This window comes from Xiphias gladius, chromosome 16 (genome assembly GCF_016859285.1).
Source record: "Xiphias gladius isolate SHS-SW01 ecotype Sanya breed wild chromosome 16, ASM1685928v1, whole genome shotgun sequence".
Lineage (NCBI taxonomy): Eukaryota > Metazoa > Chordata > Actinopteri > Istiophoriformes > Xiphiidae > Xiphias > Xiphias gladius.
The window spans coordinates 16966246-16993887 of NC_053415.1; the positions used below are offsets into that span (position 1 = coordinate 16966246).

General features: G+C 37.5%; 2 protein-coding genes and 1 long non-coding RNA gene across 3 annotated transcripts; 1 reads left to right on the top strand and 2 right to left on the bottom strand.

The window, feature by feature from the left end:
* On the bottom strand, positions 1-13499 carry si:ch211-214p13.3 (nectin-3-like protein). Its single transcript, XM_040148793.1, has 8 exons — positions 13349-13499; positions 11138-11476; positions 10302-10604; positions 7034-7127; positions 4881-5035; positions 3251-3356; positions 3063-3171; positions 1-2732 (listed from the first exon to the last, which is right to left on the bottom strand). Exons 1-8 carry the CDS (start codon positions 13476-13478, stop codon positions 2721-2723), a joined length of 1248 nt encoding a protein of 415 aa, XP_040004727.1. The 5' UTR covers positions 13479-13499; the 3' UTR covers positions 1-2720.
* LOC120801637 lies at positions 12809-27622 on the top strand. Its single transcript, XR_005709119.1, has 3 exons — positions 12809-13125; positions 13234-13599; positions 27275-27622. It is a non-coding gene; the product is annotated as an uncharacterized LOC120801637 (long non-coding RNA).
* On the bottom strand, positions 20254-24274 carry LOC120801636. The gene is made up of 5 exons (XM_040148794.1): positions 24157-24274; positions 23740-24057; positions 23561-23660; positions 20676-20745; positions 20254-20574 (listed from the first exon to the last, which is right to left on the bottom strand). Exons 1-5 carry the CDS (start codon positions 24230-24232, stop codon positions 20473-20475), a joined length of 666 nt encoding a protein of 221 aa, XP_040004728.1. The 5' UTR covers positions 24233-24274; the 3' UTR covers positions 20254-20472.
* Positions 27623-27642: the final 20 nt, after the last annotated feature.

Here is a 27642-nt window from a genome sequence, read left to right on the forward strand (position 1 = left end):
CTGGCAAAAAAGTTCAACAGTGCTCCCTTCAGCAGAAGCTTTTCATTTTAAAATGAAAAGCCACACAACTTTAAAAAAAAAAAAAAATGTACACATCAGTGTGGGAAGTAACGCATCTCCTAGGTCTGTTCTGTTCTAAAAACTTAAATAAAAAACTACATGAATAACTAAACACACAACACACTTCATTAATGATTAAAGGAGTTTAAATTTTAAAAAAAAGAAACAAAAAAAACCCCAACTGTTTGCTCCTACATGAACTATAGTGCAACTCAACTTCCAACAGTTCAGTCAGAAATTTGAAATCTCTTCAGATGTAGTTAGTATAAATTTTACATGGCATATAAAGCACTTTGTGTTTCTTTTATGGTGTGTAGTATATTAATAAGTTGGCCTTGAATTGGTTTGCATAGGTGAAAGGAAACCAGCTGATGACCTAATTGTTAGACCTGCAAATTTACAGCTTCAGCGAGAATAGGCACACGTCATCTAAATAATTATGTGATCATGTGATAACCAATAAACTGAGATATTCATTATTCGAACAATATAGAAAATTGGCTGTGTGATGCCACTTTAATGCGTACTGTGTGTGTCTGTGAGTGAGTGTGAGTGTGAGTGTGAGAAAGAGAGGGGCAATAAGGCATATTTGATTTATTGTTCTGCCCTGTCAAATTTTTTTCACCTTGAACTTGCACTTTATCTCAATTTCTGTTTATCTTCCTTATTTATATGGTTTGATTAAAGTTTCCGTGTAGAGTTTTTGACCACATGCAGTGCTATAGTGGTAAGTTAGGACAAGTTTTATTGGGGAAATTGGGGAAAAAGATACAGATTTTCTAACTCAACGCTTCAATAGCTCAGTGAAATATCACCTCTGCTCCATGGATTGACATCAATTTTGGTGTAGCCATTCATGGTCCCTATATGGTATACCCTAATAACTTTAGTGCTCCCCTAATTTTTTCCCTAGTACTATTAACAGGCTGATATTTTTGATTCAGAGTGAATTGTCTTAATTAGATTGATTACAAATTGAATATAACTTGTTCACCCTAAGTAACCACTCATTTTTAAGGATTCTGTAAGGATTGCAATCTTGGCTAGTCGAACACACTGCTTTGTGACTTGGTAATTATCTAATGTTAGCTTGCTAACCAACTAAGGTAACGTTGTCAACATTGTAAACATTACTTGCTAAGCTTTAGCAAATTTACATTGTGAGATTGAGTATGTTAGCATGCTTTTATTAGTTTTAAGTTAAAAGTAATGCTGTGCCTACGTATAGGCTAGCATGGCTATACTCGAGTTGACTACTCACTAGCTCTAACAAATACAGGTTATGCACATGTCCACTATTGACCTGGAAGCGTGCTTCTTTCTCAGATCAATCAGCAAAGTTATTGGAACAGGCACAAGACGGATTAACGGATTATCATAGAAAAGAATTCTGCATTGATTGCAACAGAACTTAATTTTGACCTTCAATGAACTTGAACATGTAATAAAATCCTTTTCTTGCTGACTTCAGTCTGTCTTCATATCAGTGTGTATACTCGTAACTGAGGAGCTCAAAATAGAATAGGTACCAGACTTATCGGAAAGATAAAAGCCTGCTTCACACAGGGTTTTATCGACCTAGTTATTAAAAAAAAATAACTACTAAAACATAACCACATGTGGTAGACACACTTTTTTTTGGCAATTTTTGCAGTTTTCCCTTTATATGATACCACGCAATAGATGGTACGAGTAGAATATCTCAAAAAATGCTTTGCCGTTTCAGAAGCAGCTCAAAGCACTGAGTAAGTACGTTCAGTGTGATCATACCTTCAGAGCACAGACATCTACTTTAATAGATAAATAGAGATGTTTAAGTTAAGTGTTATTATAAATAAAATCGGTTGGGGACCAGGCAAAGTAATACACCGATCAGCCACATCATTAAAACCACCTGCCGATATTGTGTAGATCCCCTCATCTGATTTCTAAAAGAGTCATGTAGATTTTGGTAACTGAGGTAAGGATTAGAAGGAATAGCTAGATTCTCCTGTGATTTCATGTATACATACAGTATAACCAAGTTTCTAGTCATAACAAATAATCGCCAAGGAAAATATTGCTGTGACAGGTGTGGGGAGAAATCTGAATAGTTACCTGCTGCATGGATACTCTGATTTACAGTGTATGTAAACAATTAAGTGTCCAATTTCGAACCTGGTTTCTTGTGTACATGGGAACCTGCTGCGAGGTCCCTGGATACTTTTTTATCAACAGTTAATCGGGGGGGGTATGTAAAGCAGCCAAGTACCATTAGCTCTGTCTAAGGACAGACCGTTGAAACCACATCCTACATAAAAAAAGCAATGGCTTCAACAGTGAGAGTCAGTTAACTTTCCCTTCTAGTCAAACTATAACGTCAAGTTCTTCTTGACAAGTTCTTCTGCTGTATACTAGCACTTTATAGATTTGTGCCAACTGCACCAAATAGACATCAGTAGACATTACTGAAGTATTGACCCATGACCACAGCAGGACAAAAACTCCAAAATTAAAATGTACACTAGGATAAAATAAGCAATATAAAGCCAAACATATAAACAGATAAACAGCACCTGGACTGTTGTACTTGTTCACTAACCAGCTGACTCAGGAATGACACATGTTTCATGGTGGAGCCTGTAAATTGCCTGCGGATGATCTTCTTGCTTCCAAGGATGTCAAAGAGATCTCTATGACAAACAATTCAAAACAATTGATTAAAACAACATTTAATATCAAATGAGTTTTTAAAGCGTTTTGGGGTATCTGCAGATTTCTCAAAGAACATTTAAAAATAGAGAATACTTTAAAAAAAAACAAAACAAAAAAAAACTGCTGTAATATTTTAAACAAAGGTTGTAAGAAGAAAGATTATTAGTTTAACTGTTTAACTGTCCAGTCTGTCCAGAAAAGTAGACATAATGAAATGTGCTGTACTACTACGCAACTCAAACTACAGCACACAGATTTTGAGGGAAATTAAAGAGCCACAATGTAATGCACCAAAGTAAATATTTTACCGCTTCTTCTTCTTCTACTGTTTCTTGTTCTTCTACTCTCTGTGCCTTTTCAAAGCCACTGGAAGTTTTGCAGACCCTCTGCATCTGCTCACGTGATCCCTTTAATGCCCTAGATAATGAATCATCAATTAGTATACCACAAAAGACTTAACAGTAGATACAATATCCAGTACTACTGTACTTGGTACCTGGGAGACATCCTAGATTTAGGAAGATACCATACTGCAGCAGCAACACCAATGACAATCAGGGAAAGCAAAATACTAAATAGCGTCCAACAAGCGGTGCATGTTCCTGCAGGGAAACAGAACACAATGAAAAAAAATTAAGAGGAAATAACAAGTATAAACAACTATAAATCGATATTTTTATAGTAACAATGTATCAAATGACTATATGAAAATAATGTTAAAATGTGAAAGGGGTCGCTTGAATTGAACCTACAGCGAATTATCACCTGAATCTTCAGCTCCCTTCGGCATTGCAAAGCTTTCCTGTATATCAAGTTTCAGCTCATGGTTTAGCTGTCCAGCCTGCAACTTTACTGTTTTGGTTCACTCTCAGTGCACTTAGTGTCATTTTTTTGGCCGCAGCAGTCAGCTGTGTATGTGGAAAAGCTCTAAAACGCCGCTGTACCATACCTGCTCAGCACCAAACAGCAGAGTAGCGACTAGCTGGTGATAACAGTGGAGCATTTAACAGCTAAAAGTTTTCCTCAGGAGTTGGTTGAGACCAAAACAGAGCTAAAAGAGAGTGAAAATTGGACTTCTATTTGCCAGGTGGCCAGAAACACAGCTCCAAATGAAGGATAATGTTGCTCTTTAACTATTGGATGTGTAAATATACAATTTTTTGCTAAAAAGTTCATCATATTGACTTAAAAGATGAAGAATGCTGTCATTTTTATTGTCATTCATCCATTACACCTGTGCTTATCCTGCTATGACATGCCAAAATTTCTTCTATGAAGGTCATTTACAAATGAAAGCAGGTTCCCTGTGTTTTTGTTTTCTTTCATCAATCTATATGGTACAATGTTGTACTGACACGTACAGTTGTTTAGTGTATTTAATATTTGATGTATGTTTTGTCTGTTTCATAGCATTTAGTGTTATATTTATATATATATATATGACAGTGAGCATCAAAAAAATTTGTAAAAAGGTTTTCTGAGTTACTAAGGGAACCAGTATGTGAAATGACCATAACCGGGACACAGAACATTTCACAAGACAGGACGAGCAACATTTAAGTTGTAAGTAGCTGTATTCATAGACTTGAATCATTCCCTGTAGTACAGTGGGTGGAGTACTGCATGGGCAGTAAGTCATCCATCCATCCATCCATCCATTCATTCATTCATTCATTCATTCATTTTCTTCTACTTGTCTGGGTTGTAATGGCAAAAGGTTGAAGGAGCTCCAAGCCATTACTCGGGCAAAATGGGATATATGATACTGAGTGTCCTGGATTGCCGTTTCAGTTGGACATGGCTAGAATACCTCCACAGGGAGCGTTCAGGAGGAATCCTGACCAAATACATGCCAGGAGTTCTAGTCCAGACCTAGATGTCTGAACTTATCATTTCTTTAGGGATGAGTCTATATTACTTACTACCAAACTTCATTTGGACTCCAACCTTTTGTCTTTTCTTAAATTAAAACACACACACACACACACACACACAAAACATGACAACCGAATGAAAAAAAAATTCTCAATGGACTCAAAACATAAAACAAACAAACAAAAAAAAACTCCCACATCAACACTGGTTTTTGACAAAAACCTCCACCAACAGACCAAACCTGACCTCACCTGAAGTCACATGCACATAGAGGTAACCATGGTCCTTTCCATATAGGTTAGATGCTTCACACTGGTAGAGGCCATTCAGGTCAGAGCTCATGCTCAGAAACTGCAGCGTTGATCCCTCAACTCTGACGGCAGACTGAGGCCAAGACTGGCCAGATCTGAAGCAGACATACACGTCTGAACATGAAATATGCAGCTAAATAAAGACTTACAGCCAAAGGGCAGAAAAACATTGCGAACTGTAGAGGGATGTGGTACAAGTCCAATGAATTTAAATTATTAGTTCTCAGTTTGTGTTCTGAAAGGATAGGCTCTGTGTTGTTCTGACTCAGAACTTAATGAATTGCTGCTTCACTTAAAGGTAGAGTAAGCAATTCAAACCTGATACACCTTTTGACAAATTCAGTGAATATCTCCTCATGGCTTGCTAGCTGACCGTTCTGTGTGGGTGCTGAAAAAAAGTCTGGTGTTCCTACAGACGCCTGGCTCTGTAAATATGGGATTTGTCCTGTACTGGATTCATGTCACTCTGCTTTACATTAAGACTAATAGTTATGTTCATTTATCTAAAAATTGTCTGTTATGTATATTATATAGCTTGCCACTGAAAGGGCATTTCCCCTTAATGTAGTAAAAACATCCATTAGAATAATTATAACACAAAGATCCTGTTTTTGACAACCAAAAAAGGTGCTTTTCAATAACAGTCTCTCAGATAAATTTGAAAATGCCAGCTGTGTGTTTTACCTGTTGTCTTATTACCTACCTTTCCACTGCGCTAACTTCATCATGGTAAATGGACTGCACTTACATAGTGCTTTACTAGTCTTAATCAACCATTCAAAGCGCTTTAAACTACATGCTACATTCACCCATTCGCACACACATTCATACATCGCATTCACACACGCACATTCATTCTCACACATACTGATGGCATAGCCATACGGGCAATTTGGGTATCTTACCCAGGGACACTTGGACATGCAGACTGGAGGAGCCGGGGATCGAACCAGAGACCTTCTGGTTAGCAGGACAACCTGCTCCAGCTCCTGAGCCACAGCCACCCACATCGGTACAACAGAGTCATGTTACACTAACAACTCTGCTGTACTCAGTTTCTCTTTTTAAAATGAGCATTTTCTCAATTTGAAGAGACAATCATTTGACAGGAAGGCCACTTTGGAGCTACTTTGTACTTTGAGTCAGCCCAAAGGCCACATGCAAGACCGCTCACCACGACTTAGATAAAATTTGAATATACGTGCGTAGGGACTAAATCCAACAATAACCTTCATTGTGGGTTGCATTTTTTTATTGACAGAAAAGAAACAACCATGACTCAACCAAAAACATATGTTAAAGACACATGGCAAGTTTATTTTTTTCAAACTACAAAAATTAGGGGTCTCTGAGGATTTTATAATTTTAAACAGTGCATTCTAGGAAGTCTGCTAATATGCTGATAATGGTTCTTTAAAAACTTTAAAAATACAGTGAGCTGAGTAGACTCTCATCGCTCTATCCATTCAGCTTATCAATTGTAAGTCAAAAGACTTCACTTCATAAGAATTCATGTTTATAAGCTCTGAAGTCAACCGAAAATAAAAACTATACATTTTAAGTTGAATTGACTTGAAATTACTAAAACTTGTATCTTTACCTTAAGTTAATGAAAAAGATTAGTTGATTCCATTTGATTCATGTATGGTGTTTTACAATGCAGTTTTGTTGTTTGCTGACTAAATAAGGACAAAGAAGAGGAGATTTAGCCATTTTCCTACTGTTCAGGGAATTTCACTGTACAATCAGATATTTACAAAAACATCCAGAAAATGTTAGTGCGCTCATCCAAGTTGTGTCTGAGTTAATTTTATGGCGTGGAGTTTATTTTTCGTAATTCACTCTCAATGTTATTAAACTTGATTTGTGTTATATGTCCTTCAAAATTGCAAATAATTCATAAAAATAGTCATAATTACAAGCTCTCAGACCTTTTAATCAGTGAAACATTGGAGCAGTTAGAAATGGTTCATTGCAATTACAACTATAATCCAAAATTCAGTTTCAGAATATAAAATTCAAATGCAGTGATAAAATTATCTTGTTTGGTTAAGAAAATTTTCACTAAAACCAGTTCATTCTATCTACTGTACCTTCTCCAGGTAAAGTTGGCCTTTGGGTTGGCTTCAGTCACACACTGCAGTGAGTCTTTGGATCTTTCACCTATGTTCACTTCCATGGGTGAAACTGCAAGAAACAAAGAGAGAGGGAATCAGCTGTGTTATTGCTGTAGCTGAGAAAGTCATGACATCAAAAAAAAAAAAAAAAAAAAAATCAACATAATAATGAACACACTGTTTTGATCCCACCTAATGTGAACTGATACAGGGTTATCTAGCTTAGTATCTGCATTTTTGTTTCAAGGTCATTTTAGATCAGCAAACTTGAAAAATAATTTTTTGGTCACATGTTGACACTGCTCAGTATTGGACATTAGCAGCATAACTGCTGCTATAGAAATAGCAGTTTTGGGTGCTTCTCAAAAAAAATGATAAATGTCTATCCATGATCCATACATTAAAAAAAAAAAAAAAAAATCTTTTAAAGCTTGTGTTTCTCATATTGACAAACACCTACCATTCACAAGGATCTTAAACATTAAAGCTGGCAAGAGCTCAGAGTCCACGTTGACAGTGAATTAGCTGCATTCGCAAGAATGCATTTGTCTGAGTTTTCAACATGAGCTGCTGTTTCTCAGCACTCTGACCAGGTAAGTAAATCAAGGTCAAGGTTAGATGTCACACAGGTATGTTTCAACAACAAATGGTTGGTGAAACTGGATCTGTTCTTCTTTCAAGATGAGGCCTGGAGACAGTGTTATTACTGAGTCAGCTTCGTAAGTCTCAAGGCAAACTTGTTGGAAAATTGGAGTGGTTAGTGTGTAATTTGAGATGGGGGGAGGGTTCAACAGCCTCTATGCCCACAGCTATGCCTGTGGCTATGGAAACACGACAGGTGCTCTCTACATTTGCCTGCTATTTAGGCTGCTGGACAGCTGTTATCTGTGTTCCTCCCCGTTTTTCTCTGTTCTGCTTATCAACGGTTTGTTTCATTTTGGTCAATTGTCAATGGTTTCACACCCCCTTTGCAGATGCCTCAGCATTGTGGTTCTCTGCCAGAAGTGGTCAAAATTGACCTTTAAATCCATTTTTAAGCCACATCGCTGCGACACACTTCTTAGATCGTGGTTGTCTTTAACTATATATTTGAATCGGATGAAGGATTTTAGTCATCAGGGTTCTGGACCTTAAGTTATCAGAGAAACAAGCTGAGCAAATGTTAGCGGTAGCTCGGCAGCCCCTCTGAGACGTCCTGTCTGACGAACAGCAACAGAGAAACACTGGTTTTTAATGTGAAACTGTTTTATTCAGTGTTTTTACCGGTTTTAATGACCTGGTCTGTTTGTTTCGGATAGGAGGAGACCTCTCTGGATAAAAACAAAGTAAAAACCTCCTGAACGATTAACTGGAGGCATCCTAACCATGAGAAACAGAGTGCCGTGATGGCAATGGTGGTGAAGACAACAAATCCCCCCCTGTCTTTTGTTAATGTTTTGATTGAGAGACTAGCGGCAGAAAATTACATATTGTGCGTTTAAATAACTACATTTATAAGATATTACAATTTATTTATCTCCAGCCTTCCTATGACTCCTGATTGATGACTCTGAACACTCAGTTGAAGATGTTGCTGGATACTTGTTATCACTTAAGTGGCATAATGACACCCCAGCTCAGATTAATGAAACTCATGTGCTGTAACACAACTGTAACCACAAGACAGGGACTCAAATGCACAACTCAGAGACAAAAGGGGTTCCAAAATCTCAAGGTCTTGACCTAGAAGAATGGTTCGGTAAACAGGCAGGCAATCGGGACCAGGCAGACAAATCCAGAGGGCTAGGCAAGGCGAGGTCAAAACACTAGAAAGATGTCAACAGGAGAACACTAACACTACGAAAAGGCCTAAACGCTTGTCACAGAGACCGGAGATGAACTGGCACAGAGGGAAGGGAGCACATGGATTAAATACACTAGGAGAGGGGAGTCAATGAGACAGAGGTGCAACAAATCAGTATGTATCAATTTAGGCCTGCGAATGTAAAAATATACTTCAGTAGGACTGATAATGTCAAGGACTGATATGAACCTTCTCAAGTATGACATTCCACGCTTCCCAGAATTATGCATCAATATTAATGAGAGAAGCAACTAAATTTTACCACTTTTGCATAAACTGCACATTTTTGTTGTGCAGTTGTGTTGTCGATGACATACTGCAGTAATGACCTTTCCTCCAAAATGAGTGAAGAAACACACATGCATCTGGGCAGAAGGGCACTACTTGCCTCTAGACTCTAGATTGCCAAATACCACACAATAGCCATACAAATTCCTCCACTGTTGTCCTATGGGACAACTGCTGCTTTGCTGCATGTGCCATGTTGTTAGCTGACCTGGAATGGCATTGCTCTGCAACTTCCTGGCGTGACGGCGCCCATTCACAGCCTGTCTGTGCAATTATTAAGCAACAGTACTTGAGAGAACACAGCCATGAGACCAGTGGAGAGGGCATTACAGCAGGGATAATGTCACAGTCCCATTGAGGAAGGGATATTAAATAAATCTGTGGTTTAAAGTCAGTGCGGAGACATTACTCTTTTTATAAAAAAACTAACTTTAGCTTTAAATGACCAAAGTGTGCATCCTCTTCTGCCCCCTAAGATCACCATAATAAATTTGGTATCTCAATTTCATCTCTTATGCACAAAGAAAATAAAAGTTATCAGTTAAATAAACACAAACGCCACAAAAGAGTCCATTTGTAATCAGATGAGTCTATACAAACAATTTTTACCCTTGCATTTCAGGGTAAAAAAAAGAATTTTAAAGAACTCTCCAGAACAATTAGACCAGCAATCTCTCACTATATGTTCACACATACCAGCTACATGGATAATTGAAATAACCAGTAAAACGCTTTCTGCATCATATGTGAGCAAATTACTTGGAGTAAAATGAGCCCCAGTCTTTTTATTCTAAGCTTGTGCAGTCTGATTGTTTAAAATGGGCAGCAGAGTTTAGTCATGGATTGCACGGAGTTCTTTTTAAAGCAATCCCAAGCACAGCTTCGACCTATAACCTGAGCAGAGCAGAGATCGAATATGCCAGTTGAAAATAAGTATGCAGGACCTTTAATAGATTTAATCATGATACAAAGTCTCTCTTTCAAAACCAATCTTTTTTCAAATAATTAATGAAATTAACTAATTAATCGAGAAATTCTTCAATTGATAATGCAAATGAAAAAGAAAGATGAACTTCATGAGTAACTGATGTAGGGAAGTATTTGTATACCCACAGTAGACCTGTATGGTGAAGGGCACTGTTTCCTCTTTCGACAGGGCGGGACTGGTGAAGACACACTGGACCAAATGATGGTTGATTTCTCTGGAAGGTACTCCGAGCAGCGAGCTGACTGTGGTAGTCGTACCGTTGGCATGCTGGATCGAGCTGGTTGTTGCCCTCACTTTATCCGCCAGGGTACCAGTGAGCCACCTCACCTCTGCAGGAGGCCTCGAACTAGCAGCCGTGCAGGTAGCGAGGGAAACTTCATCGTCACCCAAAATAGGAAGATTATCCTCCACATGTGTGACTGGAGGCACTACGAGTTACCATACACAAAACAGTCAGCGTGCAAACAAGAAGGCATAAACAAGACTCTCACTCCCTCTCTTTCTCTCACAGACACACACACCCGCGCACACACACACTAAAGCCAGAGCATTTTTACCTGCCGCGACAGTGTGGCTGGTATTGTGTGTGTCATCATGGCAAAATGTGGTCCTGGAGACAACTACTGTACCAGGATTTACCACAGAGGCAGTTTTGAATAATTTGGCAGGTGTTTATCCTGCCTGCCTGGAAAGATTTTGTCACCACGATAGCATCACAACCGTTCAAGATGCTGTCATGAAACTTTACTGGTGTGCAGTTGAGATCAAAATGAAGGCTGAGTTCGAAGATGGGTGTGCTTGGACCTATGAGTACTGAGTACTTGTGTAACAATGTAGTAACGACTACTGAATACTCATGGGTGGGAACGTCAACATGTCATGGGTGTCACGGCTGGTGTGATCCAACGTAGCATGGTCTCTAGTTTAACACAATGTTTCACATCACAATGTTTCAATTTACCTAGTACGTTTAGAGGTATCTCAGTCTTGTAATTTCCACTGGGGAACAAAGTGAAGATGCACGTGTAGATGCCTTCATCCAGCAATGTGATATCAGCTAGCTGGAGAGATCCATTCTTGTCATCAAAGCTCCCAATAAATTCAAATCGCTTATCGTGTCCATTGACAAACTGTGGTCCATCTGACATGATCGTAAAGAAGTCGTCATTCTGGAGTTTTTCTCTAGTTTTCCTCTGCCATGAAATCTGGGTGAGGGATTCCGTGGTGTCAGTGAGTTTGCAGGGTAAGACAATGGTCCCCCCTTGCACCATCGTAATGTTTCCTCCGATCAACTGGACAGCTGTAAGATGCATAAAATCTCATCAGGCTATTGGAAAGCACAAACAGAAGTAAAAACCCACATCCAAGAATTCGCACCGGGTCTGAGCAGAGTATCTGAGAAAATAACCCCAATGATGTCATCAGCATTACCTAAGCTTTGGAAAAAATTTTCAGATTACGTACTGTCTGTATAAGGCAGACATTATTTTTAATGGTATCATTATAAAGATGATAATGACAGAGGACATTTTTATCTGAAATCTTATCTTGAATGCTACATTTTATAAAGATGAAACGATTATTTGGTCAATTGATAAGTCGACTGATAGAAAATTTAAAACAAAAACAAACTATTTTGATAATTTAGTTGTTTAAATAATTTTGTACCAAAAATGTAAAAAAAATAAAATAAATAAAGATTCCAGGTTCTCAATGTGAATATTTTTTGGGATTCTGACTTTTACAATAAAAAAAAATTAATATATTTGGGTTTTGGAATGTTTGTCGGACAAAATAAAAGAATCTGTATCAGGAAATCTGCTGACATTTTATGGGACAAACGGTTCAATAAAATGCCTTGAAAACCTGTATGTATAATCACATTTTTTTTGATTTAACCTCAACTTTGTATGAACAATTTACTCTGCTGCTTTGCTCAGCACAGGAGAGTGGAGAGTTTGTGGGGGTTTGTTACTGACAAACAGCAATTTGTGTGACTTGTGTATGCAATTTGAGGGAGGACAGAAACGGTTCTAACTTGTGTAGGTTTCTGTTCAGAGGTCAAAACAAGCAAGTTCCCTCCCCTGATCTTGTGACTCCCGCACTACTTCACTCCTTCACAGCTAATCATATGTCCTTAGTTTATAAGATTCACATATCGCATGTTGTGTGCATCTTCTTCTTAGTAATGGACACATTTTTCTTAGTCAACGGTGGCAGACTTAGAGTTTATTTTTCAGTAACCAAACGTGATCTGATCTGATTACCAAAGACCTACAGGCTACAATGTGAGGGGATCTCAGCTGTGGAATAGGTACCATCATCTTGCAGCAGAATCTTCTCTCTCAAAAGCTTAGAGTTTATTTGATGAGACAAACGTTTGTATGTTGTGACCAAATTTCTCCAGGTATCTTTTCTACAAGTTGTACAGTATGCTATACTTGTTATTAGCAACTGACATGTGTGTCTTGTGTTTATTTTAATTGTTGGCATATACACTCACCGAGCACTTTATTAGGAACACCTGTACACCTGTCTATTTATGCAATTATCCAATCAGCCAATCGTGTGGCAGCAGTGTAATGTATACAAATCATGCAGATACGGGTCAGGAGCCTCAGCTAATGTTCATATCACATCACTATACTATACGAAGCAAGGTCAACACACACAAGATATCTTTTCGTTATCTGCCTTCACTGAGCATAACAGTTTCCTAGAAAACCTGTATCACTAGGCTGCTTAGCTGGCTCTGGATCAGTTACTCGGGGGTTTCCGGTCAGGCTGTGACCGGAAACCCCCTGCGACGGGGTCGTTCATTAAAATACAGATTAGAAAAATATCTACTGACCTTTAATGTCAATTTATTGTCAATTTATTCTAAACTGTTCTGTCAATATGTCAGGATCCTGTAGTAAAGATGACTCTGGTTTTCCAGTGATGTGACTGGTCAGTATTTAGACAAAACGCAAACTCATGTGCCCGCTACCTCCTTGTTAATGTCCGCTTACAGGGGTTTTTTTGTTTGTTTGTTTGTTTTTTTTTTTCCAATATAAGGACTGCGGCTGCTGTTAAAATGCTGTTTCCGTTGCAGTATTTAGAAATTAAATCCCACTGGACACTAAATGCGATACAATACCAGGGTCTCTGGGGAAAATCAACTTGGTCCTACCGTTGGAAAAGGTGCTCAGGAGGAACGCTGGCATAAGCACTACCCTGGCGAAGCCCACGGAGAAACGGGACGGTGATGGCTGGCCGTAAAGGTTTCCGCCAGGGGACACGAAAACAGGGTGCGTCTCCATTCATCCCTCGTTTCCTCTCCTCGAGAAGAGATCAACGGAGTGCAGCAGTTCACATCTGCAGAAACAACTCGCTTCTTCGACTGTGCGCCTGCAGCCCAGCATGCCAGGAATTACGTAAGAGGTCATTTTCAAAGTAAAACTGAATCGACTGCATTAATTCAGTCTTCAATAATGAACGGACGAATAAATAATCAAATATATAAATAAAAATAATCAATTAATTACGTAAAATGAATTGATATTAAATAATAAATCAAATTAATATTTATATATATTTTTTAAAATAACTACCACTTACGTTTTTAACCTGAAATACCAGTGAATAATGACAACGTTAAGGTATTTTTGAATGGGATTTTAAAGGGATAATTAATAGATAAATGAATGCATTGTAAGGTATTTAAATGCATTTTATCAACAGTTCAGTGGGTTACAAGGAGTAAAAACTCTATGATCTATTATGAAATGAGTGAATATAATCCAGTTAAAACACCTTTATATTACAAATAATTACTTTAGTCATTAATTATCCCATTTTGGGATCAAACCCTTTGCCACTGAACTGAAAAATTAAGGTGTTTTGTTCAAGGGGAAGGAAAGTTATAGTTTTATCATTCATATAAAAAGATATTAGTGTTTTTTTTTGTTTTGTTTTTACCCTGGTACATTTTGATTTATGGATTTTCTGGAAGAAAAATTAGGTTTATCATCTAATCTCTTGCCTAATGTCTGTATACCAAAAATTAAATTTCCAACTATTTTCAACACAAATGCAAAGTGATGTCTGTGCCTGTTTTCCAGAACCTCTCCATATAGTAATGATGAGATCAAAGTAATCACAATAATCACAGTACTACAGTACTATTCCCAGTACCATACAAGTGAACTTCAATATGAAGGTCACCAAGGAACAATAATGACCAAAAACAATATCAGTTATTACAGCATAACAAACTATCACTCTATGTCATTAAATGTTGACGAACTTATAGTTTAGCAAATCATACACAACATACCCATGTCAAACACGTAAAGCCTAAAAACAGGTCTGGCTTTTGTCTTTAAAAAGAAATTAGATTTTAAACATCATCCTTAGGTGGCACTGTGGATTTGCCCTGAAAATTTGCAATAAAACTTTGCCACCATCTGCTGGCTACTTAACACACTTACATATATAATATATTAGCACAAAAATTTCAGCCAAATGTCATCATTTTTAAATTTTAAATCATATGTTTAACGTGTAGGCTGAATTTGACCATCAGAAAAAGAAACATGGATTTTACCTTTAGTGCCAGTGTCTTAAGATGATGATTCTGAATGAAAAGGACATGGCATCATTGTAATGACAGCTGTAGGTCAAAGTAAAACTTATTAAGTTATTGTTAAATCTGCGTATATACACTGTATATTTGAGCACCCATGAATTCATCTGAATTGTAGAAATCGGATGTCATTTTAAGTTTGGCCTTTTTGAAAAACAAAACAAACAAACAAACGAAAAAAAACATTTGAAAATGTTTTTAACAGCAGAATCATATTAATATTAAATGCGTAGAAAATCTGCAAAGTCCAGTGCTAAACACATTTTAGTCTGTGACAGCGTAGATGGCGGTGTTTTACGTGATATATGTACTATCTGCTGAGTAGGTTTTAAGAATTTCAATTTCAGTCTCGTGCCATGAAGGAGAAGCGATCAGGAGAAATAATGCAAAACAAACCAAGAGTTTTGCATGTGATTTCGTCATGGAAAAGATGTGATCCTTGTATCATAAAGTAGAATTGTACAACAGGGATCAGCTAGACAGCTGTAAACAAAAGTTGTGACCCTACATTCAGATATTAGATGTTGAAATTGTGATAACTGTGATAGCACAAATTTTAGTCTTTAGATCTGTCTCTAGAGCACTAATCCTTCACCTGAAAATATTTAGTGAACACCTCAGTCTCAGTTGATCCTCTAGCGTTTTTAAAAATGAAAGAAAAAAGAAAAGGAGTTCTAACCAATTTAAGTCTCACATTTCCACTGTAGCTGGACGGGAAATAGTCATGCTTCAATACAAGATTGATGATGTTTAAATGCTTTAATGCATCCCTCCTACACCAGCACTAACAAGGGGATTGTTTCTTTGGTTTTTTTTTTTAACTGAAAGGAGGATTACCAATATTATGCTGTGTTAAATATATTCAGTAATTGCAGAAAATACAGAAATGATTAACAATGCATTGAGCTCACCCCACGGTCACACGATGACAACAAATGGGGCGGGGTGGAAGAAGTCATTGAAATCAACGATGAAGACAAGGCACACAAATTACTTTTAACTGTTTAAAACTAAAGCACATGCAAGATGTAACTTTTGTACTTACAACAATCTTCACACATAGTTCAAAATTGCTACAAATCATCTACCGAGTGGGCTTTCTGGTGAGATTATATTAACTGTTTCCAGGGTCAAGAGGGAACTTTCAGTTTTAATTAAATCAATGCTAGGAGCCCAACAAAGAAAGTTCCGATTGCATATTTTTTATTGGGGTGGAAGCAAAATTGCCGAAATTTCAAAACCAGGACATAATACACCAAGATGGAAAGACATCCCTTGGAATAAGTCAATAATGTCAGTAATGATTTGTTTGCAATTTGGGTAAACTAACCCTTTAAATGTGGACCCACTATCTATGATTGAGCTTTATGGTGAAATCAGCCTTAGTTCCCTGTACCTTCAACTACTCTGCACCGGAACAGAGAAGAGTAAATGAAGTGAGGTGAATTTGTTCATAGTTAAAATTTGAAAGCTAAAAGGTGTTACTCACCTGCAGAGGCAGAAAGCTGGAGTGATGCCACACAGAAGCAATCCAATTACAGGCGTGAGAGTGTATAGAAAATACCACGACTGGAACGATTGGGTGATTTCTGCAAAAAATTAGATGAGAATTAACTCAATTAGCGTGCAGTTGGAGCTCCGAAGTGCACTGCTTTGTGCTCTACCTACCTTCAGGTTTCTCAGCCACGGTTAAATTCCACTCGGTACACTTTGTGCCTTTTCTGTCAATTACATCACATTTATAGAGTCCTGCATCATCATACTGAACATTAAAAATATTCAGTTCAGAAGATAAGCCAAAGTCTATTCTCACTTTGTGAGAGGAAAAATTGGAACTTGTCTTATTCTGTACAGCTGAATAAGCAAAACGAAATCTGCCTTTGGTCCAGTTGATTTGTGATGCATACCTAACATAGGAGGAAACAATCAATCCATACACAATGAAACCAGGATTTTAGGTCACAAGTCTGTTATATTGTGTATAATTTTTGTTTGCCAGCCTGAAGTGCTGAATGCTGTTTCAGTGCCTGCTCCACACTTCCAGGTAAAAAATAATGGTTGAGATATATTGATTCTCTTTCATGGATTGGTATCAAATCTCAATACTTGAGCACCGATCAAATATAAAAAGCGTCGGGTATCAAAATTCAGTATTAAATTCTTTGTCAGATTTTAGGCTTTTTGACTTATTCTTTGATTAGATGTTCCCGGATTCATGTAAGGAATTTGACTAACTTTAAATTTTATTTTATTCTATTTAGGAAAATTTCTATATTTTCATAATACAGTGAGCAATTTGAAATATTTTGTTAAATTAAGAGGAAAGGGTCAAAACATGTTTGTATTCCAGAGGGTAAGCTGTGCGTTTGGACTGATATCGATGCCCTTATGTTTTTTATTGATAATTTGCTGGCGTAAATTTGTCCTGTCTTATTTAAGAAGTCTAAACGTACAGGACTGGAAAAAAAAACACACCATGAGTACGTTTTTTAGCTTTAGGACCCCAGGTTGCCACAAATACCAAACAAAAACACAAAGAACATGACCACGGTGACAACAAGGATAGCTGTGGCCCTAACCCCATTTTCATTGGCAGCATTTTTTGTATTTCCTCCCAACATTGTACCCTCCAGTGTGCAGAAAAAAATGCTTGACCAAAGGACAAGGCACATTTCAAGGTCAATAAATTACTTGTAGCTGGTTGTGTCATTTTTTTGTACAGCCATGAAAATAGAGCCATAAACAGTTGATTCACCCAATGCAGATGAACGAGGCTTTGTTTGAAGTGATCACAGCATTGAAAATAGGTATGAGGAATATTATTTATCAATTGATAAAACAATCTCACCACAAGGCCCATTTAGTTGCTGTTCTGGAGCTTTTGATAGGATGCTTAAAGTGAGAATTGTAACCGTAAAGATGAAATAAAACCTTTTTCTTCTTTGAAATGAAAAGTTAAATAAAATGTTAAACACTCCTTTTAATGTCAGCTAATGTTCTCTGGGTAGACATGTCTGTTTAATTGACTTTCCTGAGTCAGTTCATTGACCTTCTGACTCTGCTTTACTTGTGCTATTCTTACACTATATTTTGGCATTTAACATTATCTCATAATTGTAACTTGTCAATATTTTGCAGATGTTACATACTTTTGCTTTAAAGAGCTCAGAAAAAATAATAATGTGAACATCCAGGATAGCTGGGCAACTTGGTCAAGAACTACAAAACATCTAACGAGTGGGCTCTACATCTACTTCTGGTGAGCTTATATTGTTAACTGTTTCCAGGGTCAAGAGGGAACTTTCAGTTTTAATTAAATCAATGCTATGAGCACCGCAAAGAAAGTTCGATTGCATTTTTTTTTTATTGGGGTGGAAGCAAAATTGCAGAAATTTCAAAACCAGGACATATTACACCAATATGGAAAGACATCCCTTGGAATAAGTCAATAGGGTCAATAATGATTTGTTTGCAATTTGGGCAAACTAACCCTTTAAATGTGGACCCACTATCTATGATTGAGCTTTATGGTGAAATCAGCCTTAGTTCATTGTACTGACAACTACTCTGCACTGGAACAGAGAAGAGTAAATGAAGTGAGGTGAATTTGGTCATAGTTAAAATTTGAAAGCTAAAAGGTGTTACTCACCTGCAGAGGCATAAAGCTGGAGTGATGCCACACAGAAGCAATCCAATTACAGGTGTGAGAGTGTATAGAAAATACCACGACTGGAACGATTGGGTGATTTCTGCAAAAAATTAGATGAGAATTAACTCAATTAGCGTGCAGTTGGAGCTCCGAAGTGCACTGCTTTGTGCTCTACCTACCTTCAGGTTTCTCAGCCACGGTTAAATTCCACTCGGTACACTTTGTGCCTTTTCTGTCAATTACATCACATTTATAGAGTACTGCATCATCATTCTGAACATTAAAAATATTCAGTTCAGAAGATAAGCCAAAGTCTATTCTCACTTTGTGAGAGGAAAAATTGGAACTTGTCTTATTCTGTACAGCTGAATAAGCAAAACGAAATCTGCCTTTGGTCCAGTTGATTTGTGATGCATTTGTCACGGACGTGTTGCAAGTGAGCATGACAGAGTCTCCCCTCGACACCACTTTACTCCAGTGATTAACTTGATTGATACCTAACATAGGAGGAAACAATCAATCAATACACAATGAAATCTGTAATTAAATCCAGAGAAAAAAAAAACACACATCATGAACGCAGATCTCCACCGTACCTGCAAGGATATGAGACGTAACTGCTAGTTGAATGGAGAGCAGAGCTGCTTGGTTTAGGTGAAACATGTTGGCCATCAGACGGCGAAAAACCGACTGGAGCTACGCAGTCGGCCTTTATATGTCTTTGTGGAGGAGGCACAGAGAAAAGGAAGTGGTTTGCTTCTGTTAAACTAAGCTAAGAACTAAGATATGTGTCACACCTTTGACTGAACATAACGTTAAGTCATGTAGTACTCATATACATAATAATTCATGCTCGGTCTTTCTTGAAAATAAACTGGGAATGTGATTATTTTACAAATCATTTTTCCAGTTCATTTTAGTTACTCATGTAATGAATTGCACCATAAAATGCACATTTGACATGTGCAATGTTCAACTGCAGGAAAAATACCTCTGCATATTCCTCTACACATATTGACCACAGAGTGTGAACCTACAGCAGCTAAGAACTAACATATGTGCAACAAGTTCAATGGAACTTGGCTTTATGTAAGAACCAGAAATACAATTATTTAATTAAAATCACAATATTGAGAATTTAAACTCTGTCCTTTTTGAAAATAAACTGAAAATGGCTTCATTAGCAATAACATGATAAACAATGCACATAATAGACATGCTCGACTGCAGGAAAAACACATCTGCATGATGCTAAAGACACGCTAGCCACGAAGTATGACCCTACTGCTGCGTGTGGTTTCAGAGCATGTCAGAGACTTTTTGATGCTTATAAGAAACATAATAACCAGGTCATGAAAGACTTTCTTGTCGTGCTCAGTGAATTCTCAATACGTTTCACCAGAGGAGTCAACAGCTTCTACTTTGGAATAGTTCAATGTTAGTAGTTCACAAACCTCTTAACTTACAGTTACAAAATGGCCTATCTCTCTGCAGAGGTCCTTACAATAAGTCCCCTGATGACATATAGTGCCTAACCCTGACCCTATACTGAACACTTGCACTATGAAGACATTCTCACCAACTCATTTTATACTGTTTTGTGTGCCAGCATAATTAGACTATAAATCTGTTGTGTCCATTGAGTAATAGTGGAATGATTGAATATAAAACTTTATTTGACTTTAGTCTTTGAAACTTGATTTTTTTTAATTGAAAAAACTAGTTAAGGACTTGCCTTGGTGAAGCTCATAGTGTAGAACAGACAGGACAACATTCAACACAGCATGGTAATAATAAAACCATCATATACATAAAAACATATTAAAATACACAGTACCAAGAATATAAAAGATTAGATAAAACAATATTCCTTAAAGTGAAGGCCCAGGTTTTATTGCATGAATGATAGATATGCTAAAGACAACAGTGGGCCAGTTTTCCTCGCTGGAAGCACCTGGTTTGAAACTGAAAAAAAACTTCAGTGTCTCTTGTTTAAGTTTCATTTGAATGGCCTATCAGCTCAGTAGAGACCATAGATTGAATTGAGCCTCTCCTTGTACTGACTCCTCTGGTTGTTATTTGTTCTACTGTCTGTGCCAGCTTGCGGTTGAGGGAGGACCACCTGTAGAGACAAAATGGTTAAGTAAAATCCAATGATTTCTCAGAGAAAGAAAAGAAGAGCACAGAAATGTGACAGTGTGAAGATGACACAGTTCCTCTGACCTCTCCTCCTGACTGAAGATGAAACTGGTCCTGGAGTGGTTCCTGATTTGGTCTTCTGGTCCTGAGTTTTCTGTAGAGATCAAGCCCTGACATATAAAGATACCCATCCCATTCTAGGTGTTGCAGGTATTTTATATATTATTAAATGAGAGTTCACACATGGGACAATGGAGAATAAACCCAAAGAAACTAGTAAAGAAGTAAAGCAAATAGAAATCTTGTAATAACAATAGGCTGAGCTGAAACGAATAGCTGATGAATCGATTAGTCCATTGACAGAAAATTAATCAGAGACTGTTTTGATTATTGATTAATCATCCTAATCATTTTTCAAGAAAAAAGACCAGGAGTTCCCTAGTTGTAGCCCTCCATGGTAATGATTTGCGGCTTTCCTCTGTTTTATATCATTGTACATTGAATATCTTTGGGTGTTTTTCGGATGCAACAAGATGTCTGAAGACATCACCGTGTACTCTTGGAAACCATGATGAAACCATTTTTTTTTGCTATTTTCTGACATTTCACAGACTGAACAAGAAATTAATTGATCGAAAAAGTAATTAGACGATCAGTCAATGATGAAAGTAATTATTAGTTACAGCCCCTTATTAAAAAAGCACAGAGGCTACTATTCCAGGTGATATTGTGTGTTACAACATAATGTTGCTTGCGCACAAATACACACAAATGCAAACTGGCAAATTATGGCAAATTAAACAGAAAAAAAATGATGTGCCTTATCAAAGTCAATTTACATTTGCAAAGATATTCTGGCCATTTCTTTTGACTTTTTTTTAAGTATTGTAACACAATGATCCATGTGTTCAAGTACAGTTAGTGAATCCTGTAAATTTTGTCAAATACAGTTTTTTTTGATATGGTGATGACAGTAGTGGGGTTACATTTACTACTATTTGGTTATGTTTACTTTTTGACAGTAATGCATTTGCTAGCACAACTTAAAGTTTGGCAATAGTTTGTCTAAGCCCATTGCATGGCTGTCAATTCTTTACAGGAAATCTGTTTGCATGACTTTACAATTAAATCCAAGTATCCATCAATGCTCTGTGCATGTAGCTACACTGTAGCTGCATACGACACACGCTCATGCATGTAACCACAGTGTAGCGACATGCTACATGCATTAGCTCTGTAGCAGCCATCGCCAGGGCCAAAGCCAGGATTTTAGGTCACAAGTCTGTTATATTGTGTATAATTTTTGTTTGCCAGCCTGAAGTGCTGAATGCTGTTTCAGTGCCTGCTCCACACTTCCAGGTAAAAAATAATGGTTGAGATATATTGATTCTCTTTCATGGATTGGTATCAAATCTCAATACTTGAGCACCGATCAAATATAAAAAGCGTCGGGTATCAAAATTCAGTATTAAATTCTTTGTCAGATTTTAGGCTTTTTGACTTATTCTTTGATTAGATGTTCCCGGATTCATGTAAGGGAATTTGACTAACTTTAAATTTTATTTTATTCTATTTAGGAAAATTTCTATATTTTACGCAATACAGTGAGCAATTTGAAATATTTTGTTAAATTAAAAGGAAAGGGTCAAAACATGTTTGTATTCCAGAGGGTAAGCTGTGCGTTTGGACTGATATCGATGCCCTTATGTTTTTTATTGATAATTTGCTGGCGTAAATTTGTCCTGTCTTATTTAAGAAGTCTAAACGTACAGGACTGGAAAAAAAAACACACCATGAGTACGTTTTTTAGCTTTAGGACCCCAGGTTGCCACAAATACCAAACAAAAACACAAAGAACATGACCACGGTGACAACAAGGATAGCTGTGGCCCTAACCCCATTTTCATTGGCAGCATTTTTTGTATTTCCTCCCAACATTGTACCCTCCAGTGTGCAGAAAAAAATGCTTGACCAAAGGACAAGGCACATTTCAAGGTCAATAAATTACTTGTAGCTGGTTGTGTCATTTTTTTGTACAGCCATGAAAATAGAGCCATAAACAGTTGATTCACCCAATGCAGATGAACGAGGCTTTGTTTGAAGTGATCACAGCATTGAAAATAGGTATGAGGAATATTATTTATCAATTGATAAAACAATCTCACCACAAGGCCCATTTAGTTGCTGTTCTGGAGCTTTTGATAGGATGCTTAAAGTGAGAATTGTAACTTCGTAAAGATGAAATAAAACCTTTTTCTTCTTTGAAATGAAAAGTTAAATAAAATGTTAAACACTCCTTTTAATGTCAGCTAATGTTCTCTGGGTAGACATGTCTGTTTAATTGACTTTCCTGAGTCAGTTCATTGACCTTCTGACTCTGCTTTACTTGTGCTATTCTTACACTATATTTTGGCATTTAACATTATCTCATAATTGTAACTTGTCAATATTTTGCAGATGTTACATACTTTTGCTTTAAAGAGCTCAGAAAAAATAATAATGTGAACATCCAGGATAGCTGGGCAACTTGGTCAAGAACTACAAAACATCTAACGAGTGGGCTCTACATCTACTTCTGGTGAGCTTATATTGTTAACTGTTTCCAGGGTCAAGAGGGAACTTTCAGTTTTAATTAAATCAATGCTATGAGCACCGCAAAGAAAGTTCCGATTGCATTTTTTTTTTATTGGGGTGGAAGCAAAATTGCAGAAATTTCAAAACCAGGACATATTACACCAATATGGAAAGACATCCCTTGGAATAAGTCAATAGGGTCAATAATGATTTGTTTGCAATTTGGGCAAACTAACCCTTTAAATGTGGACCCACTATCTATGATTGAGCTTTATGGTGAAATCAGCCTTAGTTCATTGTACTGACAACTACTCTGCACTGGAACAGAGAAGAGTAAATGAAGTGAGGTGAATTTGGTCATAGTTAAAATTTGAAAGCTAAAAGGTGTTACTCACCTGCAGAGGCATAAAGCTGGAGTGATGCCACACAGAAGCAATCCAATTACAGGCGTGAGAGTGTATAGAAAATACCACGACTGGAACGATTGGGTGATTTCTGCAAAAAATTAGATGAGAATTAACTCAATTAGCGTGCAGTTGGAGATCCGAAGTGCACTGCTTTGTGCTCTACCTACCTTCAGGTTTCTCAGCCACGGTTAAATTCCACTCGGTACACTTTGTGCCTTTTCTGTCAATTACATCACATTTATAGAGTCCTGCATCATCATTCTGAACATTAAAAATATTCAGTTCAGAAGATAAGCCAAAGTCTATTCTCACTTTGTGAGAGGAAAAATTGGAACTTGTCTTATTCTGTACAGCTGAATAAGCAAAACGAAATCTGCCTTTGGTCCAGTTGATTTGTGATGCATTTGTCACGGACGTGTTGCAAGTGAGCATGACAGAGTCTCCCCTCGACACCACTTTACTCCAGTGATTAACTTGATTGATACCTAACATAGGAGGAAACAATCAATCAATACACAATGAAATCTGTAATTAAATCCAGAGAAAAAAAAAACACACATCATGAACGCAGATCTCCACCGTACCTGCAAGGATATGAGACGTAACTGCTAGTTGAATGGAGAGCAGAGCTGCTTGGTTTAGGTGAAACATGTTGGCCATCAGACGGCGAAAAACCGACTGGAGCTACGCAGTCGGCCTTTATATGTCTTTGTGGAGGAGGCACAGAGAAAAGGAAGTGGTTTGCTTCTGTTAAACTAAGCTAAGAACTAAGATATGTGTCACACCTTTGACTGAACATAACGTTAAGTCATGTAGTACTTATATACATAATAATTCATGCTCGGTCTTTCTTGAAAATAAACTGGGAATGTGATTATTTTACAAATCATTTTTCCAGTTCATTTTAGTTACTCATGTAATGAATTGCACCATAAAATGCACATTTGACATGTGCAATGTTCAACTGCAGGAAAAATACCTCTGCATATTCCTCTACACATATTGACCACAGAGTGTGAACCTACAGCAGCTAAGAACTAACATATGTGCAACAAGTTCAATGGAACTTGGCTTTATGTAAGAACCAGAAATACAATTATTTAATTAAAATCACAATATTGAGAATTTAAACTCTGTCCTTTTTGAAAATAAACTGAAAATGGCTTCATTAGCAATAACATGATAAACAATGCACATAATAGACATGCTCGACTGCAGGAAAAACACATCTGCATGATGCTAAAGACACGCTAGCCACGAAGTATGACCCTACTGCTGCGTGTGGTTTCAGAGCATGTCAGAGACTTTTTGATGCTTATAAGAAACATAATAACCAGGTCTTGAATGACTTTCCTGTCGTGCTCAGTGAATTCTCAATACGTTTCACCAGAGGAGTCAACAGCTTCTACTTTGGAAAAGTTCACTGTTTTGACCACAGAGTGTGAACCTACAGCAGTAGTCACACTTCGCAGTTGCTCAACATGTTGCATGCTTTATGATGCTTACAGCAAGTCACATCGACCAGGTCTTGGCAATAATCCTCTTTTGTTTATCAGTGCACAAAAGAAACAACAAAAAACAAAAAAACAAAAAACAAAACAGATTTCTTCAGCAACCAAATTGTTGAACCCACCAATCCCAAGCATCAGTATTCAGTGCTCATCCATCACAGTGGTCCCAAATTATGGCTTGCCTTTACAATAACTTTATGTCAGTGAAGTATAATTTCATTCATATAAATGAAACATATGCACAGAATTCAAATCTCTTGGGTCTTTCTTCGAGGATATCAACATATCTTGGTGAGGGAAGCACATAGAAAACTTTGACCTTTTTTAAAATCTTTTTTGAGAATGGCCCCTCTCTCTCTCTGCCAATTTCATGCACTGACCATAGCCCTACATCCTTGAACTCTAGTAGCTACGGTATATGTTTTAATGAAGCAGTTGCAGAAGAAGTACGATATCTCTTTATAAAAGGAAATATATTTGCTCCCACAGTATACAGTAAAACTAAAAAATAACACTCTAGTAAAATAAATTAACTCATAAAAAAAGATTGTAAAAAGGCAGAATTTGTATTTTGTTTTATTTGATCATAAATAAATTTGACCTTTTCACCTGGTGTAACTTACATTCTTGGTGCTAATGCATTGATAACTTCATTGAGTCTGTATGTACTTTGTCAGATTCAGCACAAGTAGTTCATAAACTTGTCATGAACCTACATCTTCTCTTCATTTTATCTGTATATATTTAACCTATTGGAAACTGGCTGTACTAACTGTATATACTAACCAAGAACTTTATTAGGAAAACCTGTATACCTGCTTATTCATACAATAAGCCAATCAGCCAATCATGTGGCAGCAGTGTAATGTATAAAATCAGGCAGATACAGGTCAGGAGCTTCAGCTAATGTTCCAACATCAAACATCAGAATGGGGAAAAAATGTGAACTCAATGTTTCAAACTGGTGTCATGAACATAACTAGTTGTTCAATAGAACACCTTTTGGATGTGGTAGAATGGATCCACTACAGATAAAACAGATCTACTTATTCAAGCAAAATGTGTTCCAACAAGTCATTTAGTTCACTTGTCATGAAATGTCGTGGTCTGTTAGCCTGTAGATCCCATACGGTTCATCTGTTTAACAAATAAGAAAATATGTAATATGAGTAAGGCTATAGCTTAGCTGACACAAGGTGTTATCCCAAACGTACATGAAGGCTCTGACAGAATACAGGCTGACTCTTGTTTCCTTTATTTCTACCCATATACACATCGAGGGACTCAGACTCTGCTCTCAGAAAAGTACAAGAACAGGAAACTCACTTTTCAAATCTGTCAGAGACAAACATGTGGCATGTGATCTACAGTACACTTCGCATAGATACATAGGATTTGTAAAGCCTCTGGATTGATCACAGGTGTGTAAATGTATGTAAAAGAGGTAACAAACACAGCATGTATGATACGAGAACTAATGTGAATTGCAGGACACATTGATCATTGATACTTCGAACGCACCTTGCGGCCCCGGGTTCCTACGCCTGTCTGAGGGTCGCTTCTCCATCAATCGGAAACGTCCCGCGTTTCCGCGGCTGGGGGCAGTCGCAGGCGGCCTTCCCGCCGCCTTCGTCCCCCTAAGTGCAGACTTTTCTCTCTGGGATTTGTTTGTTACCTCTTTGGGACCTTTTCCGTTACAAACACTAACCTTGCCAGGACCAGTAGTCCTCATGGGGACCAATCCCAGTCCAAGTGAAGCAAAATGTCATTTCTCTGGTCCTGGTAAAGGTTAGGGTTAGGGTATCCACAATAAATGGAAGTCATTGAAATGTACTAACAAAGATAGCTGTGCAAAGTTCTATCTCTCTCTTTCTCTCTTTCTCTCTTTCTCTGTCTGTGTGTGTGTGTGTGTGTGTGTTTGTCTGCGTTTGTGTGTGCGTGTGTGTGTGTGTGCATGTGTGTCTGTCATAGGCTGGTGGTGGTAGTTTATTACAAGGTTGTTTTATTAAACTGTATTAGTTTTAACTATGTGTACCTAATAAACTGGCAATCAAGTGTAATTGATTTCTCCTTTCCTACAAAATGCCTTTTTTTTCTTCCGTTGTACCTGCATTCAACCAGTAAGTATTTTTTCTGTATTTTTTTCCCCTTCCTTTCTCGCTCTCTCGCTCTCTCTCTCTCTCTAATGCAGGACTGATGGAGCAGAATTTGATTATAGGCTGAAGATCTATTTAAGGGGTAGAGGATGACAAAAGGTCTGCAGATGGCTGGAGCTGCCAGAAGAAAAAAAAAAAGGCAAGCTTCTTCAATTTATTTGAATGATGGGAGAGACACGTTTTAAATGTGTGTCTCATATATTTGTGTGTGTGTGTATTTGTGTGTTAAGGGGTATCAGTGCTTTGTAGATTTTATATGTCTGATGTGATACACTTTCTTGTTTGGATGCTAGCCCCCTCCCACTCTGTATGACTTGTTGAGTGTATTTCCTTGTTGTTACTGTATGTTTTTGTATATGCAAATGTGTCTGTGTGTGTGTGTCTGTGTGTGTGTGTGTGTGTG

Bases quoted from the DNA above. Each gene is read 5' to 3' on its own strand.
- si:ch211-214p13.3 (XM_040148793.1), bottom strand. From the start codon at position 13,478: ATGGAGACGCACCCTGTTTTCGTGTCCCCTGGCGGAAACCTTTACGGC. The intron at 11,477-13,348 runs GTAGGACCAAGT...TGCATCTTACAG, and splicing joins CCTGAGCACCTTTTCCAACG to CTGTCCAGTTGATCGGAGGA. The intron at 3,357-4,880 runs GTGAGGTCAGGT...GTTTCCCTGCAG, and splicing joins CTATGTGCATGTGACTTCAG to GAACATGCACCGCTTGTTGG.
- LOC120801636 (XM_040148794.1), bottom strand. From the start codon at position 24,232: ATGGCCAACATGTTTCACCTAAACCAAGCAGCTCTGCTCTCCATTCAA. The intron at 20,746-23,560 runs GTGAGTAACACC...TGATCTCTACAG, and splicing joins CCAGCTTTATGCCTCTGCAG to AAAACTCAGGACCAGAAGAC. The intron at 20,575-20,675 runs GTCAGAGGAACT...TTGTCTCTACAG, and splicing joins ATCTTCAGTCAGGAGGAGAG to GTGGTCCTCCCTCAACCGCA.